The sequence below is a fragment of the Erpetoichthys calabaricus genome, chromosome 2, assembly GCF_900747795.2.
Source record: "Erpetoichthys calabaricus chromosome 2, fErpCal1.3, whole genome shotgun sequence".
Lineage (NCBI taxonomy): Eukaryota > Metazoa > Chordata > Cladistia > Polypteriformes > Polypteridae > Erpetoichthys > Erpetoichthys calabaricus.
The window spans coordinates 314,593,942-314,616,648 of record NC_041395.2 but is presented as its reverse complement, the minus strand read 5'-3'; the positions used below and the strand labels follow the sequence as shown (position 1 = coordinate 314,616,648).

The window sequence follows — 22,707 nt, the reverse complement described above, 5'->3', positions numbered from 1 at the left end:
GAGATCTACTTTTGCTCCCTTCAACCTCAGTAGATCTAACAGTTCCAAATCCCACTCCATATCACATGTAGAATTTTCATAAAAGCTACTGATAAAAAATGCACAGATTAATTAATTTCCTACCTTTCATGGGATGTTTGGCATTGGGAAGAGGCTGCTAGTTTTTCATAATCAGGTTGTTGGAGCAAGTTGAAATTCTCCAGCAGGCAGATAAGTGGTCATTTGTCATGGCTGATCTGAATATGACCCATTTTGTTTTCATGTGGGAGAAGGTAGATACATATAAATAGGCTGATCCGAAAAGGGCTGATAATCAAACAGCTCATCTCCTTATGTTAGGATACTTTTACTTTAAAAGTAGGCACCAGAATTATCTCTTCATGTCAGTGGTTATCGTGGATTCCTGACTGTTATTCTCAAGTGTAATGATTTCATTCTCCTCTGCTATTGTGTCTGGAAAAAAAATGTGATGCCATTTTGGAGGCAATGTCATTTATATCAATATTTGTGCTAAATGGGAAACACATTTATGTGGTGACTACCTCAAGTGGTGCAAAGTCAGTGAAACATCTGTCAGACTCTAATGAGAAGCTATGAAGATATTGAATGTAACAGTCATTGTCAAGCTGAGCTGCTGCTGTGCCCTGATACTCAAGTTCTGAGTGAATATTTGGAAAGCATCGTAGGGCACGACATTGTAGCCTGGCTGAAAAGAGTTGTATCTTGCTCTTAAAAACACTCACAGAGCTGATCATGTCAATTATATTTTTCTTTATGCCTCGCAATGGGTGGAGTGGTGGCTCTAAGGCTAGGGATCTGCATCGGGGAAATCCTGTAAATGTCAAAAGTGATTCCACTCTGTTGGGCCCTTGAGCAAGGCTCTTAACCTGCTGCTACTCCATCCTAGGCATGATGTTAACCTGCATCCAGCCCTGCAAGCAGGTCCTCTAGCTTACAGGGAAAATTTGGGGGTTGGTGGTAGGATTGGCACTCCAGCCACTGTAAAAAACCTCACACTGTTCCATTCTATTCAAACTAGTGAGGTGCTGAGGTGCCACCCATTGCATGAGGACATTAGAGGGTCAACTCAAGTTGGATGAGTGGGAAACAAAGTCAGAGAGGTGAGATTGCGTTGGTTGGGACATGTGCAGAGGAGAGATGCTGAGTATATTGGGAGAATGATGCTAAGGATAGAGCTACCACGCAAGAGGAAAAGAGGAAGGCCAAAGAGAAGGTTTATGGATGTGGTGAAAGAGGACATGCAGGTGATGGTGGTAACAGAACAAGAAGCAGAGAATAGGAAGATATGGAACAAGCCGAAATAATGAAAGCAGCCGAAAGAAGAAGAAGAAGCTGTGCTCATTCAGCATGTTCAGACTACTTGAGCAAGTCTTTGACTTCAGGCAACGCTCGCAAAATCTCTACAGATATTTACCACTGCTCAGCCACCACACATTAGTATGCAGTAACAAGTCTGTGTGTTTTGTACCAGTCTCCTCCATGTGCCCACGAAATAGCCACTTCTGTAGACTTCTTGACTGAATGGAATTTATAGTATCCCTTGCAACATTCATCACATCTTTTGTGTTGAAAACCTTGATGCACTAAGCCTGTTGATGGATGATGAAATGATAATGGATAAAGTCCAGGAAAGAATGGTGTCATTTACACATGGCAACAAAACCATTATCATGACCTACCACTGCAGGGGCCCCATCTGTGATAATGGAGACAAGTCTACACATGGGCAGGTGGATGTTGTCAATGAGTTCAATGAACCCCCTTTCAGTGACAAAATCACAAGCATCTCCTCGTTTGTAGTCATCCTCAAATGTCATTCACGTGTAAGTACACAAATGGACCACATTTACCACATCTGAAACTTACAAAACACTCATACCTCTCAGTATCAGTTCTCAGTTGATCCTTAAGTTGTCCCACTATTTCTTCAGATCACATGTCACTGTTATTTCTGGATAACTACATATTCTTGATAGCAGCCACAATTTCAGTTTCATTCTTAAAATCTCTGAATAGTGAGTGTGCAGCCTCTAGAAATGTCTCTTTCATCGTCTTACCTTCTTTAACCAGCTTTTTTTGTTTTGCAAGAACGTCACTTATGAGATATGATGCTATGGTTGCTGCTTTCTCTCTGGTGTTCTGCCATGTAAAATTAGACTGTTGTGCTACAAATTGAGTTTTAAGTTCTTGGATCTTTCTTCTTCGTAGCTCACTTTTGGCTGGGAAATCTCTTTAATGTGTTTTGTGCATTGTTTTGAAATGTCGTTCTAGTTTTCATTTCTTTGTTAGGATGACATTAACTTGGCATATTAGGCGCACACATTTAGAGATGGACATAAGGAAGATATAATCCTCCCATTCCATGTGAGAATGATACATTTTAGAAGTCTTGTTGGTTCCAGTAGCATTGTTTTTGTGGTTTGAAACAATGAAAAGTGAAGCAAAATGACACCCTTTATTGGCTAACTAAAAAGATTACAATATGCACGCTTCCAAGGCAACTCAGGCCCCTTCTTCAATACAACTTTTCAAATGTTCAATATTTTCAACCTTCCTGCACAAATATAGAGCATCCAAAATTTCCTCAGGAAAAAGATCTATCTATCTATTGTCACAAGAATGAGTCTTAGACATCATGAAGTTCAAGGCCTGCAAAAATTAGGTTTAAATTGAACAGAGATGTTCACAGATGCGACTTCAAAACAGAACTGAAGTTATTGAGACAATGTGGCGGCTTTAAAGGCCAGTCAAGGAAATGATGTCTTCTGGGCGGTACCGGAGGTGACGTTGTTGGGACTGGAAGTGACATCATCATCGGGCGGGGCCGGAAGTGACATCATCATTGGCAGTGGGAATGGAAGTGACATCATCAGTGGCACCAGAAAAGTGATGTCATCATTAGCGCCAGTACTCTGCTGGATTTCCCTTGGATGGTCTGCAAGAGATTGAAAGAGACAGTATCTACCTATCTATCTATTTATTGTGATATTGGCGCTTGGTTGGCACTGACCTGACACAGACTGACAACGGAGGCACATGTAAAATAAAGAAAAGAATTTTTAATTTCTTCTTCACCTGTGGGGCACGTCTTCCCCGTGAACCCCACAGGCACAACACAGTCCCAAAATACAAAGAAAAATCACACTCTTTCCACTCCTCCCAGGGCAGCTTCGTCGTCCTCCTCCCAACTCTGGCGCCCTGAGTAATGGCTCCCCTTACAGCCCACCCGGAAGTGCTGCAGGTGCTCGTTGATCTACTTCTGGCTGCACTTCCAGGTGTGGCTGCGCACCCGACCAGACTGGCTTGTTAAGCAACATGAGCTCCGGTGTTCCACGAAAGTGGCCCAGACGCAACCCAGGGGGGGCAGCCAACAAACGTTCCGAGGGATGTAGCGTGGCTTCCATGGCTGCTTCCCCGGATCTAGTGACAAAGGGGCATCCCGGCCAGACATGGGTCCCGGCTGTCCGCCACACTATCTATCTAAGTGTTTTTTGGGTTTTACACGTGCACATGCCTCAGCTGAACCCACAATGAACACTGGATGATAATCTTTCTGGGTGTAAGTGGAAAATATGTAGCTGACTTAGTTAATTGCAGTAGTTATTCTTGCATCAGCGTTAATGGTATTTCTTATAGTTATTCATTTATGATACAGTATGTATTCTCTGCAGTGGGTTGGCGCCCTGCCTGGGATTGGTTCCCTGCCTTGCGCCCTATGTTGGCTGAGATTGGCTCCAGCAGACCCCCGTGACCCTGTGTTCGGATTCAGCGGGTTGGAAAATGGATGGATGGATGGATGGATAGATATGTATTCTGCATGTTTACTCTGCTAATGTAATATTTTACATTGCTTTTATGCAATATTATGTTAAAATGTTCAATTTTAAATCTAAATATGTTATAGCAAGGCACGATATGTTAACATAATCCTTTCCTTTTAATATTTTTGAATAATATACTTCCTTAACAATCAGACTGTGTCTGCTCAAAGTTAGTATGGGAATGGAGGTGCTAAGCACATTTGCACGCACCAACATCCTCCTAAAGTGCAGACCATTAATGAGCCCCAGAGACAAAAAAGGATAAGGGTATGGGAGGAAGAACTTAGAACTTAGTACTTAGAATCATCCCCATCCTGCCATGTATAATGTGTGGCTGCATGGGCTCTGCTAAATGCTGACTTTGAACAAAGTCATTTAAGATGAGGCGAAATTAAATAAAACGAATGAACTGCTGGCATACAGGTTGAGCCAGTTACAATACTTTTCTATTGCAAAGCAAGTTGTGGGTGGCAACTGTTAGCATAACATCCAAAGAATGAGCTCTAGGAGGTCACATAAAAAGTTATTTTCTCAACAACTTCTTGCTTCTGTTATTCTTTGTTTTTTATTAAAGCTGTCTTTTTATGTGCCTAAATAAAGCTGATTAGATTATTACAATATTGAATGTTAGGACTACTCACGTGCGATCATGCAGTTAAAAGAAAAAAAAGTCTTTAATCGTATACAGTAGTTCAAATATCATGTTTCAGTGGGAGAGCAGGTTTCTTCAGTGAAGCAAGAAGTACAGTAAATACTTGGGAGTAATACTTTCACAAGAAACTGTATTCTTGGAGTGGCTTGTGGCCACATTATTTGTCCTCAGAAGCTAGTGAAGGAGATAGACATACACATGGCAGTCTTAACGTATGGGCACAATGGGCACTGGCTGGGTGTCCCAGATGTTTCTGATGCCTATGCATGTTTCTGTTTCGCTATTAAAACAGGGGGCCCAGCACACTACTTTGCCTGGCACCCATGACGCCCTAAGACGGCCCTGAATACAGGAAATCTTTGTTGTAGCTTTGGAGTAATTGCTACTTGATGAAAAAGAACTTATTGATTCATTGATGTCCTGTCTACAATAGAACACCAGGTTACATCTTTTATATATTTGGCTACTATATGGTAAGTCTAAGGGCTCGTTTATACTCCTCGCTCAGAACATGTACGTGCACGCATCATGGCTGCCATGTGTTCCCAGCATTCATTTGACGCGTCCTCTGAGCAGGCCCTCAGAAATTAATGCGACGCTTGCACAAGTTGCAGTACCAGCAAAAAGTCGGGGGGCACAGTTTGATAAAAGTCAGAATGTGACGTCAGAGCTTCTGTTTACTATATACATGTTGCAGAAAGGTGTTTTGAGGATCCTACTGGATCAGTGTGCGCACTTCGATGTTTGATGAATGGTTCAATGTGGTGAAGTAAAACGCCGACATACAGATGCATTCGTGGTGCTTTTATATTCAAGCGTCGCATATTCCCAATCGTAATGATGCGATACATTTTAAAAGTCTCACATACCATCTTCTGTGCCATCTTTTTTTTGCAGCTTCACAACAGCAAGATAATGTACAGCGCTGTACTTGAGCCACAGAGAAAAAAAAATGAAGGACATGGTGAAAAAGTGGATTTTGTGATTAAAGTGGAAATTTTGGCTTTAATCTTCTAGTTTATTTTATCATTAAAGTAGACTGTCGTAAACTTCATCTTAATACCGACCCAGTTGTTAATCACTATGAGCTTCTGGGGCTTTCTCCTGACTTGACAGCAGCTGCAAGCGGCTTTAGATCACCACACAGAACACACTAAATGTATGATATTCCAACTCTCTGCACATTTAGAATCCTTAGATTTATACTTGATATCACTTTCATGATGAAATGCATTAAAGTATGTATGTTACATTTTACAGATAAATCATTATTTTCATTTAAATAATGAATACTGTTAATAATTACACACATGGGGGTGACACGGTGGTGGAGCAGTAGCACTGCTGTCTTGCAGGGAATCACATCGCTGGTATTCCCTGCCTGGAGTTTACATGTTTTCCTGCTGGGTTTCCACAGTGTGCTCCGGGTTCCTTCCAAATATATGCAGGTTTGGCGATACTAAAATGATGCTAGTGTATATGACAGCTTGTATTCACCTTGCGATGAGATGATGCCCTGTCCAGGAATTGTTTCTGCTTTGTGCCCAATGCTAGCTGGAATGGGCACATCCCTGGATTGATGAATGTAATCATTAAACATCCTTTTCAGAGATATTGTGGTAAGGTGTCCTCGGAATTTAATGGGTGTTTCAGGCAATTCACAACACAGCGAAGCTGAACCTGTTCTCACCATGATAATATCTCACACTGCCACCTGTTGGAATCTTCCAGATTTACGCAAAGTACACGCACAAATATAAACAGTACACCGCTTGCGTAGCAGTAGTGTCTGTTGGAGCATGTGTCGCATCGCGTGAAGTATAAACCTGGCCTAAGTGATAATAAGCAGAGTATTCAATAATACTACTACAGTCACCAAGCAAGTGCTTCATGATTGACTAGTCGATCGCGATCGACTGATTGAGAGTAACTGTTCAAAAACACTGGAACTCAAATGGAAACTTATTAAAAGAAGATTTCACATAAGGAATTGAAAACATTTTTCTTTACATGGAAAAACATGGATCTATGGAATAAGTTACCAAGTAGTATGGTAGACAGTAGCACTTTGTGGACCTTCAAAACTTGAATTGATTTTGGAGAAACTAGAAGAATAACATTGACAAGCTTGTTGGGGCAAGTGGCCTGTTCTCATCTAAATTGTTCTAAAATTCTAATGAAACATTCATGTAACTAAATATACATTAAAACCATAACAACCGTTCAGACTACTACAAAACATTTCACTGCTGCTATGTCAGAAATGGTCCATGATAAAACATGTAGCAGTAATAGTACTGCAGATAATATTAACACTTACCAGTCGTTGGGCTCTTGAGAAAAAAAATGAGTCAGTAAGATCTAAAAAATACATAGCGTAAACACCAAGTATTAAGTACAAGAAAGTGTTTTCAGTATTTGTAGTTTGTAATGGGAGCAGCTTTGTTGAGCTGAATGGCTTGTTCTCAGCTGAAGTGTTCTAACATTCTAATGTTGTAATAACTCCCTGAGGTGAGGTGTCAGACCCCTTTTATGCCAGACCTGGAAGTACTTCTGGTGTTACAGAGCTGCATGCTGGAAGTACTTCTGGATCTGACAGAAGTTCTGTAAAGTGGGGGTGGGGGGGATCTGCCCCTGCATATTTCCCTGGTAGCACCCATGAAACCCAGCAGAGCTGTCTCACAGGATTTCTATTCCCAGCCTGCCCTAAGGATATCCATTCAGGCACCATAGCCAAGGGAGGCTGTCACCTGATGCATCAAGGAAGAAAATAGTCCATGCTGGTGGTCTCCCTATGTCCCTCCATTTTACTGGCCTCCCAACTGGATAAGGAACCTTGAACCATTCTAGCTGGAACGCCAACCCATGCTTAGTGTCCATGACATAAGAAAAAAACAAGCTATGAGCTTGAAGGAATTGCCTGTAGAGCGTAGAGACAGGATTATGTACAGTAACAGATCTGGGGAAGGCTAAAACAATTTCTGCAGCATTCACATTTCCCAAGAGCACAATGGCCTCCATAACTCTTAAATGGAGGAAGTTTGGAACAACTACTACTCTTCCTAGAGATGATCACCTGGCTAAACTGAGCAATCGATGGAGAAGGGCCACGGTAAGAAAGGTGACCAAGTACCTGATGGTCACTTTGGCTGAGCTTCATAAAACCTTTGTGGAGATATGAGAAAGGACAACCTTACTGATCTAGTCTTTATGGTATAATGATCAAACAGAAGCCTCTCCTCAGAAAAAGACACATGGAAGCCCACTTGGAGTTTGCCAAAAGGCACTTAAGGGATTCTCAGACTGTTAAAAACAAAATTTTCAGATCTGATGAAACCAAGATTTAGCACCATATCTGAAGGAAACCAGGCACAGCTCATCACCTGTGCAATATCTTTCCAATTGTGAAGCCTAGTGGTGGCACCATCATGCTCTGGGGTTATTTTTCAACAGCAGGGACTGGGAAGCTAAACCATGAAAGATGAGTAGAGACAATTACAGAGGCATCCCTAATGACACCCTGCCCCAGAGCACTCTGGACCTCAGACTGAGCTGAAGGTTCATCTTCCAACCAGACAATGACCCTAAGCACAAAGCAAAGACAACACAGGAGTGACTTAAGAACAACTCTGGGAATGTCACTAAGTGTCCCAGTCTGAGCATAGAGTAGAACCTAATTTAACATCTCTGGAGAGACCTGAAAGTACCTGTTGTGAAGAATAAAGACAGATGAACAACAAAAGAATGGTGGTGGTCCAAGTAGTCAAATAAAGACTGATTCAATGGTCAAAATTGAAATTTGACAATAAAAACAATTCTTTCACGGGTCTTTTATGAAATGGCAGCAGGAAGGAAATTAGGATCAGAAAGGAAACGGAAGTGGTCTTGAAGGAAGTGATGTCATCACTATGGGTCGGAAATGACATCATCATGAGGAGCCTGAAGTGACGTCATCGATGAGGAACCAGAAGTGACATCATCAATGGGGAGCTGGAAGTGACGCCGTCATGAAAGGAACCGGAAGTGACATCATCACGGGGAGCGACATTGTTTCATGGGACTGAGGTGAGAAAATTGGATTAGTCTTCTGTTGGTCTTTTGGAAGAGGAAAAAAGGCATTACTACTCTGTTCCAACCCCCTATGTCTTGCTATTTCACGCTCATTTGAACCCTTTGGCTGCCCCTTAAGCCTGCATGTGTGACACACTCCATGAATGGTTTTCATCCAAGCTGACAGAACATGAAAAGCTTTGTAGAGAAAAATGTCAGAAAAATCCTCAAATCCAGGTGAGAGAAGCTTTTTATGTCACCCAAAAAGACTGCAGGGTGGAATTGCTGCCAGAGGGGCTTCAATTAAGTACTGAGAAAACAGTCTGAACACTTGTGTCAACGTGATATTTCACTTATTTATTTTTAATAAATTTGCAAAAAGTTTTGAAATCCAGTTTTTGCTTTGTCATTCTGGAATACTGAATGTTGCTTAATGTGGGGAAGAGAAATTCATTTAAAGAATGAATTTAAATTAATTTAAAAGCAAAAAGGCAACAACATACCAAAGTGGGAGAAAAGTGAAGGGGTCTGAATACATTCTGAATCCACTGCATGTCTATATGCAAGAACGCCTTACAGTATTTCTTATTACTAGTGGCTGCTCAGTAACCTTACAACCTGTGAACAAAAACTTTCTTTGAAGTATGCCTAATTAAAATCAACGTCTACAATGAAAACACCCTCTGGGCAAGCAGACTAGAGTCCACTGATTGCATTATTCTGTAGCCTAAGTGCCTCCATTGCATTAGCACTCAGTGAGATGTAAAAAGTTCCAATCGCAGTCATTGTAATTTCACCAATATCTTATTGTCAAAACTACCACATTTGGTGAACAGAGTTTTCTCGTCAGAACTGATATCCTGAACATGTGCATATTATTCTCTCCTGCAATAGAAGACGTGATAATGGATGGATGAGTTTTAAAATAATAAAATACTTGTTTTTCATTGCCAGAAAAGTACAGTATAAATAAACTGAAGGGAAAAGCAAACTTTTGTTGAAAAGAGGCTGGAGAGGCTTTAATGGGGTTATGTAATATGGAACCTGCAGTGAAATTGTGGAGAAATACGGTATGAAGCCAGCTGCACTGAAGAATTCCAGGAAAAAATGAGGAACTTTTTCAGTCAAAATTATTTCATTGATCTGTTATTGTGCAGTTATGATTGTGACAAATGAAAACAGCTTTTCACCTCGGTTGTCCACAGCGCTCTCTATAGCTTCTCCCACAGAGTATCACTTATGATGTATTTTGATGACCTTCTTTTATGAAATGATGTCAAAGAGACACAACAGTCTCCTAACCCCCAGGTGCAATGTTTGAACCAAAGGGATATGTCTTTCTTTACTGTTTGAATTTAAGTGATCTTACATTTTTTTTAATTTAATATTTGTTATTCAAAAGCAATATATTCATTACCCAGGCTGTCAGTGCACTGTAGCTGGCAAGCTACAGAAAGATTCTGATCTCATCTGAGAGCAGGGCACTTACCTGCCCAAGGGTCTACAGCATTGTAAAATCCATAAGGCACAATGAATCTGTATTTATTATGTAAAGCACTATATTTACTAATTAATTTCCCAACTAGTAAGAATGAATTACTGTTGTGAAGTAGCCAAGCAATAAATTGGCATCCCATGTATAGATTTTTGGTAAATTCAACCTAGTGCTACCAGCAGAGCTGATCAAAGCGTATTTGGGGCACTAGGTGTGTGTTGCGGAGGGGAGGGTGGGACCCCTCTGTATCCATAGTGGGTAGTCAGTATTAGACCTTGAGAACCAGGGGCTACCCCTTGGCACCCAGAGTATGTAACTGAAGGGACACACAAACGGCATCCCTCTGTGTATAGGGCACATGGCCCTTACCTTTCATATACATCTCACCTCGGTTGAGAGTGCGCAGTGTTATTAGACTTCGATGACCTTGTGTGTGCCTCTCTGTGTCCCGGAGCACAGGCCCCTTAATTTTCATAAATGGTTCTCCTAATGAACTGACCAACTCATTCTAAATTTTTGGTGGGCGCTCCCCACGCTACCCCAGTCCAGATACCACTCTTGGTGGTTGGTCACGTTGTCCATATCCAACAACAACATTTATTTATATAGCATGTTTTCATACAAATGATGTAACTCAAAGTGCTTTACAAGATGAAGAAAGAAATACTAATTAACAAAGAATAAAGTAAGGTCCGATGACCAGGGTGGACAGAAAAAACACAAAAAAACAGTTTTCAAACTTTAAATCACCTGGACGCACCAACAAAATTTTTCTTTAATCTGGAAAAGAAAGAGGCCGAGAGTAAAGTGATCCACATGCTGCAGGACGTTAAAGGTCGCAAGCTGCACACCACAGAGGAGATCATGAACTTTGCGGTGTCTTTTTACTCAGATTTATTTAAGGATGGTTTAATTGATGATTCTGCCATGTTGGACTATTTGCATGGATTACCTAAACTTACAGCCACGGTCAAGATGAAGCTGGAGGCAGTCATCAGCTTTCAGGAGTTATCAGATGCACTGACTGGTTTAAATACTGGGAAAGCACCAGGACTCGATGGCATCCCAGCTGGGTTCTATAAACATTTCTGGTACCTGCTGGGTGCAGAGGTGTACGCGGTGTTCTTAGAAAGTATACAGGATGGGGAATTGTCATTGAGCTGCAGAAGAGCAGTCGTCACTCTGTTGCCTAAGAAGGGCGACCTTTGTCAAATAAAGAACTGGCGCCCCGTGAGCCTGCTATGCTCAGACTATAAGATCTTCTCAAGGGCCCTGGCCAGCTGCCTGAGGACTGTGATGGACCTGCTCATCAGTCCCTGTCAGATGTACTGTGTACCTGACAGGAGTATTTATGACAACATTTTTATATTGCGGGATATCATTTCAGCCTCGAATCTTTCTGGGATGGATTTAGGAATATTATCGATTGACCAGGAGAAAGCTTTTGACTGAGTAGATCACCGGATTTTGTATAAAACATTGAAATGTTTTGGGTTCGGGGATAATTTTGTTCAAATGATTGCACTGCTGTACAATCAATGTTTTTGGAATTTTAAAAGTTAATTGCACTCTGAGCACACCGTTTCCAGTCAGGAGGGGAATTCGGCAGGGCTGCCCCTTTTCCGGCATTCTTTATGCATTGGCCATCGAACCGTTTCTCTTTCAGCTGAGGGGAGACTACAGGGGGTGACGTTTCCATCCTGCCCAAGTGTTACTTTCAAATGTTTGGCCTACACTGATGATATTGTGGTCTTCATCAAATCGAAGGGGGACATTGAAGTTTTAAGTTCTTGCCAACAAATTTGATGAGAACATATCATCAGCAAAAAATCAATTGGACTAAGAGTAACGCCTTCTTACTGGGCTCCTGTTCTGGATGTCCACTACTAGATTTGCCTGGTGGCCTAAAGTGGAACAGGAAGTGCTTCAGGTATCTTGGGGTGGTCATGGGCAGTGAGGGGGTGGACGAGAGTAATTGGGAGGGACTCTTAGAGAAAGTGACCTCTCGTCTGAACAGGTAGAAATGGATCGTACTTAAACTGTCATACAGAGGGAGGGTGATAGTCATCAATAATTTAGTGGCCTCAGTGCTTGGTCGATTTCTTCTGGGACGGCTTGCATTGGCTAAAGCAGAGTGTGCTGTTTTTACCGTTGGAAGAAGGCGGTCAGGGACTTCTGGATATCCCCTCAAAAGTTGCAGCCCTCAGGCTCCAAGTCCTACAGAAGTTTTTCTGCGTTTCGTATTCCCTGAGTTGGAGGGAGTTAGCACTGAGTTTCCTTCGTCGTGTGGGTGGGTTAGGGTTTGATGAAGCACTTTTGGTGATAAATTTACAAAAAATTGACCTTTCTGTGTTGCCAAAATTTTACAGAGGTGACCTATTAACTTGGGACTTAGTGTTTAAGAGGAATTTTAATACAACCGGTTGGCTACAAAATGAACCTTTAATTTTTAACTCTGTCTTTTCATGCCCCATCTTGCACAGTGACAGTTTTGTTTCAGTTCTTATTAAGAACCAGGTAGTGAAACGGGCACAGATTTATGATGCCACTACAAAGTCATTCATTGATGCTGAAGTCTTGGCCTCTCTTCTTAAAGTAAAGTCAGTCAGGATGATTCAGCACTTTCTCTCCTCCATAGCTAAAGACTACCACTTGCTCAATGACTCCATCAGCTCCAATGGTAATAAGTTGAATGTTTGCCCCACTGTGGACCACTCATTACTTCAGGACCATTCAGTTGTTCAGTTCACTAAAAGGTATAGTGGTAGGATTTGATTCTCTGTCTAAGAAAGAGCTTGAGAGTACTGCATCAAGATGATTCACTTTCCTGCATTGATATCTGTGCTGGACACTCCGTGGAGGGAGAAGCTGGGAGTGGAAGGGGACAGTGGGCGTGCGTGAAGGTAGCTCTACAAGCCGCCAAGCAACAAAAGAACTGCAGACTTGCAGTGGAGAATTGGGAATGGGATCACTGCCACCAACTCCTTTTTAAAAATTATTAAAGAATGATGATTCTTGCATTTTCTGTGGACAAAAAGAAACAATTTTTCATTTGTTTTTGTATTGCAATAGACTGAGGATATTTTTCAAATTCTTTGAAGCTTCGTGTATCAATTTGATTGGAACTTTTAATGAAGTCCTGTTCATTTTTGGAATTAAATATAATAAGAAAACACGATGCAGGATGCAACTGTTCAACTTTCTATTAGGTGAAGCAAAGCTGGCTATTTTAAAAAGTCAAAATAATAAGCAATGTGGGTCAGAACCTATGGATATTTGTTTGATTTTTAAGTTGAATATTTATTCAAGAATAAGAATGGAGTTTTATAAACATATGAAAAGAATGCGGGTGTTTGAAAATATGTGGGGGGGTGAAAGGGGTGCTGTGCTCAGTTGATGAAGGGGAGCTGAAAATGAACTTCTGATTTCACTGTGGTGGGCAAGTGAAAGTGAAAGCATTGGTGGGCTTCAACTACATGTGCTGATTAATGATAATTAATTATTAAGGAAGAGTGTAAGGGGGAGTAGTGGTGGTCTGATCTTTGCCTCATCTGTTTATTACAAAATTTATTTTCTTGTCATTGATTGTTTAAATTGATATGTTGATATTTTCTTGTTATTGTTCACAATAAAGGTTATTTAAAAACAATGATCTGTCTATCTATATATATATATCATATAGTGCTTTTTCAATTTATATCTCATCAAAATGGCTGCAAAGATTAATCTTTTTTCTTATTTTTTTATTTAGTGTCAAGATCCATCATGTAAACAAGATCTGCTAGCATATTTACAACAAATCAAGCTGTATTCACATCAGCTTAAAATCTGCAGTCAGGTGAAATCAGAAATTCACAACATCGGCGGAGAGCTCCTTTCATCTGCAGTAAGTCTGACATTCACTTTAAATAATTTGCATTTCAGGAGCTTTAGAATTGATCAGAAAGCATTTTCAGAAATTGTGCTTTTTATGTAAATGTTAACTTCCAAAAAGATGTTGCTACATTTGTTTTGTTTACCTAAGGGCTACACATACATGTTACCTCCTCACAGTTAAAGAAAAAAAAACAGTTAAATAGTAAAAAATCAATAAATAAAATGGTGAAATAAATTAAAGGTAGAAGACAGACTGTCATTCCACTCATTTCTTTCATTGCACCCTCCATCTCATTGATAACTAGTCTGCTTGATGGTAACTAGTTTGCTTGAAATAACATTTACGTAAATTTCAAAATTTGCAGTCAAGAATTTATTTTTCACTCATCAAGAAAGATGTATTGCAACTTAGATACATGCTAGAGGTAACAATAAATAAAGCTTTCTGACATTATAGAGCTAATAAATCAAGTTTAAGCACAGCAAATCCTGCATTACAATGAGATTAATAGACCAGGCATGTCAACTTGAAGTATTGGCATAAAATGCAAAATTGTACACGGCTTATTTTTTAATTATTTTCTTCTGTAGGAGAATGAATAAAATCCAAGAATACAATTCCAGGATTTATAATAGGAAATTGACCAAAGTCTTACTTTTATATGCCCCAATTTTGTGATTACAGCATTCATGACTTAGGCCACTCAAAAAATAAATAGAAATATCAACATCTTTATCACAGAGCCATTAAGGGGTATCTGGATGTGAATGTTGCCACCCCCTATAATACTGCTTAGCCATTCACCAGTGGGAACATTCTTCCAAGTCCTGAGCTTTACACTTTTCACTAACTTATTGTTCATTCAGCATATGTGACCAGATAGTTGAAAGTTCCATTTGGCCACTAGATATGTGAAGGTCTGGCATACAAGAATTGATTGCTGTATTTTGGTATTGTTTATTAAGTGTAATACCAGTCAATGGCAGCACATGTCAAACTTGTCAATGCAATCGTAGTCTAACTTCTTTAGTGTTCAGCCTTGTAAGTGTCAACAATTATACTTAGAGTGTATGTAGGAGAATTAGTTTGGTCTCCAGGTTGATGGATCTTTTGTACCATGTTCTGTTGATGTAAATCGTAACAACTGTAGTCAGGATCATTATAAGACTGCTTCTTGTCATAAGACTGCCAAATAACACAAAGAAACTGTTATTCTTGAGTTTCTTTCCCCTTTATATGTTGAATTCTGAGTATGGGGGTTTCAGCAAAAATCATTCTCTTGACTGTTTCAACTTGCTGTGCTTTATCCAATACAACGTCCGGTAACGTCTATCTGAAACTGCTAACTTCTTCTTTCAGCTGCTCCAGTTAGAGGTTGCCACAGCAGATCATCTTGTTCCATATCTTTCTGTCCTCTGCATCTTGTTCTGTTACACCCATCACCTGCATGTCCTCTCTCATCACATACATAAATCTTCTCTTAGGTCTTCCTCTTTTCCTCTTGCCTGGCAGCTCTATCCTTAACATCCTTCTCCCAACATACCCAGCATCTCTCCTCTGCACATGTACGAACCAACACAATCTTGCCTCTCTGACTTTGTCTCCAAACCATCCAACTTGAGCTGACCCTCTAATGTCCTCATTTCTAATCCTATCCATCCTCGTCACACCCAGTGCAAATCTTAGCATCTTTAACTCTGCCACCTCCAGCTCTGTCTCCTGCTTTCTGGTCAGTGCCAGCATCTCCAACCCATAACACATAGCTGGTCTCACTACCGTCCTGTAGACCTTCCCTTTCTCTCTTGCTGATATCTATCTGTCACAAATCACTCCTGACACTCTTCTCCACCCATTCCACCCTGTGTTAAGTCTCTTTTTCAGCTCTCTTCCATAATCTCTGTTACTCTGTACTGTTGATCCCAAGTATTTAAACTCCTCCACCTTTGTCTATCTGAAACTGCTGGCAAGATGTCTAAAATGTCAGTGCTGTTATGTTTTTCGTGTGTTTCATCACTGCCTTTAGTCCTTTTAATCACTGTCTGTTTATTTATGTTTTCTGTGCATTATTTGGATATTTTTGTCAATAACAGTTTTTTGTTAATTACTTTCTTTATCAGTCAGTTGTGTACCTGAGATAGTTCTGTTCTAGCATCACGTCAAGACAACAATGTAGTATAGAAGTAGCAGAAGTGATTCTCAAGGTCTAAGTGTTGTTGCAGTGAACAACAGAAGGAGATTCATACCCTTATTTATCAAGCATCTCAGAATTTCTCCTAAGAGTTGCACTACAAGTCTGACTAAGATAAAAAATGTGTCCTTCCTCAGAGTAGGACATGAGAAGTATTTAGCGGCCTACTTGTACTGCCAGCTAGGAGTAGAAATTCACGGTTGAGAATGGATGAGCTGCAAAATTGCACTCATGAAGATATTGTGAAGTTTCCTTGGAAATCATGATGACACTTTGTAGTTTTCTGATGCAAATGCTAAGCTTCAACACAAAGATAATGACAGTAATAAAATTCAAAGTAATAGAAGAAGAAGAAAAACATAATTAGGTAGGGTATTTAACAAGTTGGATGCAATTGTTGCCAGTTCGCAAAATGAAAAATAATATTGTAGCAAGCACCTCGACACATAACGAATGAGAGTTGAGCCTGATGACAGGCACATTTATTTAACAAACATTGATCCACAGCCATACTTTCAGAAGAATCACCTTCCATTGATATGGCCAAGGGAAACATCACATTAAGTAAGTTACTGAAACTAGCCACCACTATTCTTGTGCAGCTTCTGAAGTCACATTCAATCTTCCACTGTTCCAGATGGTCATACAGAGTCACATGCCATGTCTCTCTCCATGATCCCACTATATCTTCTATGAGGCTCAGTTTGTCTAATGCCCTGGCCCTGAACCTTCATGGGCTTGTAAAGTATAATGGGACTATTCCAAAGGTTTGTGGAATGCAAAGCTCAGCGTGCCTGTTTGACAATTCGCTGTTAATCACCCATCCAATCCCACTTATTTTCAGTGTAATATGCTGGCTACTACAACACAGTTTACATCCGTGACCACGTGTGTATTGACACTGTGACATTGCTTGTGATTCACATATGCATTCTCATCCACACTTTGGGCAATAATCTTTATGCGTATGCTGATTTTCTTGAACGCACCTTGCATTCACATAACGTGAATTCATAGGGAATTCTGTGTATTAAATAACGTGTCGTAAGGGAGTACAATGTTTGTGCAAAATTCAAGAAGTGCCTGGTTCTGACATACCTAAATCATCACTATTGCAAAGTTGTATTTTACCTGTGACCATTAAACATAACATTACCAACACTTTCATGTCAGCTGACAGTGCATGGCTTCTCCGTGTAATCACGTAACATACAAGATTTGTTATCAACATTATTTATTGAATCTCTGTCAAATCATTATCTTTTTCATTGTTCATTGTTCTCCAGTATTTCCAAAACAACCATCCTTTCCCTTTTCATACACATTTTTGCAGAAAATTTGCAGATTACATGAATTAGTTTGCATTATTCACAACTACAATAGATTATCCTGCATTTCTTTGGCTGGCTGCTAAGATCATAATATCAGACTTTTGCCATTCATTTTGCCAATGGTTTGAGTCATTCAAGACAGGGGAATATTTCTCAGCTTAAATGTTGTTTCTCATCTTTACAGTATTCTTACTCACGCACACCTCTAAGACTTTGGGTTCATTGATTAAAAGAACCCCACAAACCTTGATACCCTCTCTGCTGACCTTCTAGCCAATTTTTCGGAATTATTTGTCTATGCTTCATTTTCTGACCTCAAATGCTACTACAGTATTTTCTCCACAAAAACAAATGCCTCTGTTAATCTTTCCATAACTTCACTTCTTCTAAAACAGGGTTAGGAGCCCTCTGATTGTTCAAACTATGCCTCAATTTCTCGAATGTACTTTGAAGCAAATCTTGCTTGGCTTGGAATAAGTCATTCAAATGTTCATGCACCCCGAATCAGGTGGGTCAGTTTTGCTATATTGCCACTTGCCAACTGCTCTAAAGTTGTCCATTCGTCCTTGTTTAGTAATATTTTTTCTGATCTCTGGAAATATTTTGATTCACTATTTTTTAAGTGCTTAGAAGAACAACAGTTTTATGACGATTTCCTTGTATTACGTGCTTCTAAAAAATATTTTTTGTCACGTTTGGAAAAGACTGCAACATCGTGTTAGAACCCATCATTTTGAGTATGGGTTGACAGAACACAACACCTTATCTTTTGGGGGTTTTGAGAATTGATGATATTTAAGCCAGTGTTCTTGAACAGAAGGATGTCCAAGATTGTGGAGAATAACAAACTCTAGTGTGCTTTCTTGTGATTAGTTTTCTGGCTCTTGAATTCTTGCTTCGATGTTCTTCACAATGCTTTTTTTAGTTTAGTGATTTTATTCAGATGTGTTGCTGATTTCCTTGATTTGATTCTGGGCCATTTATTGAATACATTTCATTTCTCAGGCCCTCATTCTCTTCCCTTGTTGCCTGGCAGAACACAATGCCCCATTTATAACATTGATGGATGCTCGATTTTGCTTTGTCATGTTATCTTGCTGTCAACTTGATACAAAAAAGGAATTCAAATACAGGTCGTCCCCAAATTACGGACATCCGAACTATGACTTACGAATGAGGACGCAGCTGCGACGCATGCGCCTCAGTAACTGCTGCTCCATCATCTTCGTCCTGGGGCTGCTGCAAGCAGTGGCTGGAAGGGGGCGATTTCACTGCTCACGCAGTGTAGTGTCCCTCGGGCCGCTCCCGGCAGCAAGCGGTGATGAGGGTTCGCTGCCTGCCCACTACGCTGCCGCAGCTAGTGCTCCTGACTGGACGCAGGCTGGATGGAGCAGAAGGGGGCATTTCACTGCCTGCCCAGCACACACAGCTGGTAATGCTGCAAGCGGTGACCCGGTTGTGGCTGAACGGGGCGGCAGGGGTAGCATTGTAGTGTGCCTCGGATGGCTGCCTGTTGAACTGGGGTTGGGCGATTCACTACCCGCCTTTGGCCGCACCGTGTTCGTTCTCGGTGGGCGGACGCTGCAGGCAGCATACTGTAGTGGAGGTGACTGTGAGGTGGGCTGGTGATGAACCCCCCCCTCGCTGTCCCCAGTCATTCTCAATAGCAAGCCTGCTTGTACTGTTACGCACATAGCAGGAAGTTGTCTCTTGTCAGTACATCAGATGTGCTGATGAGGGATGCCTGCCTGCTGTGATAGCGTGTACAGTGCTGTACAGAAGAGCTCATCTTAACCTTTTGTCTTCACCCTTCAAGAATGTCTCTGAAACACAAATCTGATGCAAATGCTGGTGATACAGTAAAGAAGAGAAAAACCATCACCATTGAAAATAAAGTAGAAATAATAAAAAGGTCAGAGAGAGGTGAAACTCCATCATTCATTGGCAGAGCACTTGGTTACAGTCGGTCAACAATAGCATTTATTAAAATAATGTACCTGTTCTGACTTACATACAAATTCAACTTAAGTACAAACCTACAGTCTCTATCTCGTACGTAACCCAGGGACTGCCTGTATATAAATTTTACATTTCCCTAGTGAGTTCTAAGTTGTATGGAGTTTGTTGTGATGTTTAATAATGTTATCATCATTAGTCCATCCTTTCAGCTTTCATATTAAACAATTCAGATATTGTCATCATTATTGCAGACCAGACACTACTTGAAATGAAACTTTAGCTTTCTTATATTTATTTTTTTCATGTATTAATTATTTGTATTCTTTCGGCATGATGACATCATCAGCTCTGCCATTTTGTATTTTAGTTGCTATGACATGATGGGTATCAAGAGGCATGGCTTACGTGCCCTTTCATATGTGGCAGTCATTTGATTTAAGAGCAGGCCTCATGCTCCCTTATTGTTTGAACTTTATTTGTTGAGTGGAAACTATTTTCCAGTGAGAGAGAATTTCTCTTCTCTGACGCTTTTTTGTTTTGATCTTCTTTTGTTGCTGACTTTGAGCTTGTTTTCCCTGTTAAATTGGTAGCTGATTTGTTCTGTCTTAGAGCTGCTCAGTTCTGAAACCTCTTCTAGTTTATCCTACAGTTTCTCCGTCTCACTCTTGTTATTTTATAACCTTTCTTATCCAACCCTTTCCAAAGATTGAAAAAGTTATATTTGTTTCTTTTACTTTGAATCTTTCTCTTGAGTCACCTGTTGTTGTCTTCTACAAACTGAGCTTCATATATTTGATCCCTACAAAAAATTCTCATGATGATGCCGTGTATAAAATTAATTGTCTGAAAATCCTCCCATTTCCACTTAAAATGACTTTGTCAACGGTCATGCCTCCCTCCCTCTGTCCTTTGTCAAGTTCATTTAGGTGCTTGGCCTAGATGTTTATAGCTTAGTTCAGGGCATTGCTGTATCCAGCTAATTCCATAGGGCATTAAGTAATTACTCTCCCTTTGTTCATCTTGTCCCCTTTATTTCAAATTTTGATTGGCTATGAATATCATTTATCTTTTTAAAATTGTTAGCTCTATACTCCCTTTATCACCTCCTGCAGCCCTCTATTTGACATTCTCAACAAGGCAATAACAGTTAGAACAAGATTTAGAATTTTACCATTTGATGTACACTGTTCAGTGTGGTGCTGAGGTGTCACCTGTTGCACGGCTGCACTTGGATCCCAATCAGGGTGGTTTGTCATATGGTGGGTGTGGCAACGCGATGTAATCAGCTCATGCTCCCAACCTCTTCCATTCTGGATTTGGATTAACCTATCCTAGCTCACCATTTAACTTCCTTTGATTTCCCTCCACTCCCTCTTTGTTCTTTCCTTCACATCACTAGCATTGAAGTGACACCTTCCTAACTGCAGTCATCTCATTTCTTGTACTCTTGGGATCAAATGCTCAGTTGTGAGACACTTGGGCTTCTGCACAGTCTGGCACATTCCGATCTTTCAAAAGGAATTTGATGGATGCCAGATCTTCATTTTCACCTTGGCCTTATTAGGGTATCAGCACTCTGAGATATTCTTGATGTCTCAGGACCCAGAACTTTATAGGCCACTAAGGTCTTGGTCACTGTTCCTCCTACTTCTTTCTTCTTTTACGTTCATCTGAGGTCAGTTCTTAAGATATGTGGTGATTCACTATCTTATCCATCACAACCTCTTTTTGTAATTGTCTGTCTGGATGAAGCTATGTGCCTCCCTGTAAGGGTCTTTGCAGAAAGCAGTCTACAGGTCTTTACCTTTATGCTAAACTTCATAAATTGAAGACTAATGATAAGCGAACATTGCGCAGTTTTCATTGAGCCTGCTGAAATCACAGAAATGTTTGACATTTTCGACAAACTCAAAGTGCATTAAAGTCAATGGGGAAGGAGGAACTGAACTAGTTTTGAGTGGATTATAATGGTGCAATGGTCGTATAAGTGTCCCTGAGGGCTAGGGAAAAATTCTGCCAGCTATGCTGGACCAATTATTGTGGCGATATATGTAATCGGAGCTGTGAGGCACTGTGCTAGCACAGTTTGAACACAAATGTACGATTGCCAACTCTGTTGTGCAGTGTGAGTAGTTGCTTTTCTACGATTTCTAAGAAATCTCACTGTGTCTGCCCAGCATTACAGTTAGCATGCTTGAAAGGTCTCACAAAATATCACGGGGCACTTGGAAAAAAGCAGACAGCAACACAAATATCCTGGGAAATATTTAGTGTACAAGGTCAGTATTTGCCACAAAAATGTTTTGTAGAATTTTGCTAAGCAATACTATTAATTTTGCTAATCAATACTATTGAAGTCTCCCCACCATACCTTTGTTCTGATATACTGTTTTCCAAAGATTTTCCTTCAAATAACCCTACATATTCAATTTAAAATTGTTAAATTCACCTAACTACATATCTCATAATACATAAGCATTGTGGGACCCCTACACCCTCAGTAGTTTCCTATGTGTTCAAACTATTCTCCAGTCTTTCCCTTTTGGTCTTTCATCTGACTAGCTTTCCTCAGTTTTCTCGTATTATAGTCCTCTCTCTCACCTGATTATTTTTCTCCTCAACCTCTTACATTTGTCTTGCCCTTATGCAGCAGATGCTCTTCTCCTTGTCCTCTATTGCTACCAAGTTGGCACTGGATTTTTCTCAGACTCTTTTTCCATACATTTGTGAAAAGTGTTTTTCTATAATTTGAACTTTCGTGAAAATTCTGCATTGCAGATTAACAGGTCATTAGTTGCAATAATAAGATGGTGATCTTCAGCTGCTTGGATGGTAGGAAGCTGCGTGGTTGGTGTCTGTGATCTTTGATACATTTTTGGCCTTTCTCCTTAGCCTTTTAGTTTCTGTCCATGTGATTTTCATGACACCCTTGTGTAGCTGTCTTGAGTCTTCCTATATTTCTATTATTTCTTAATATGGGGTAGGGTAGGTGGATCACCAGTGGTGTTTATTTTGAATTTGATTGTAATGAGTAATGTTGTGTTGGTTATTAAATGTTGTTAGAAATCTGATCACAGAAAACACAAAACAAAACTATAAGTGACTACTACTGGAGAGATATGGCACTCTTCTTTCATGAGAATATTCCTCATTCATCGTTTCAATAGTGGTGGTGCTAAACACTCCCTCAACCAACAATCCAGGATCATTCATAAGTACCTTTTGTTTACTTATATTTGGTATGGAGAGCGCTTGTAATATTTATGCTAGTAAGCTCATGACAGCCCTTTTTGAAATACTATTTTTCTGTGGG

At 40.3% G+C, this 22,707-nt stretch overlaps 1 protein-coding gene across 1 annotated transcript in view; it reads left to right on the top strand.

Annotated features, from left to right (window-relative positions):
* The window catches only part of LOC114645628 (catenin alpha-3-like), a 1,052,567-nt gene that overhangs the window by 980,229 nt on the left and 49,631 nt on the right, over positions 1 to 22,707 (top strand). The window contains exon 10 of the mRNA XM_028793457.2: positions 13,791 to 13,925. Within this exon, the coding sequence (XP_028649290.2) occupies positions 13,791 to 13,925 (135 nt within the window). The remainder of the gene's footprint in view (positions 1 to 13,790; positions 13,926 to 22,707) is intronic.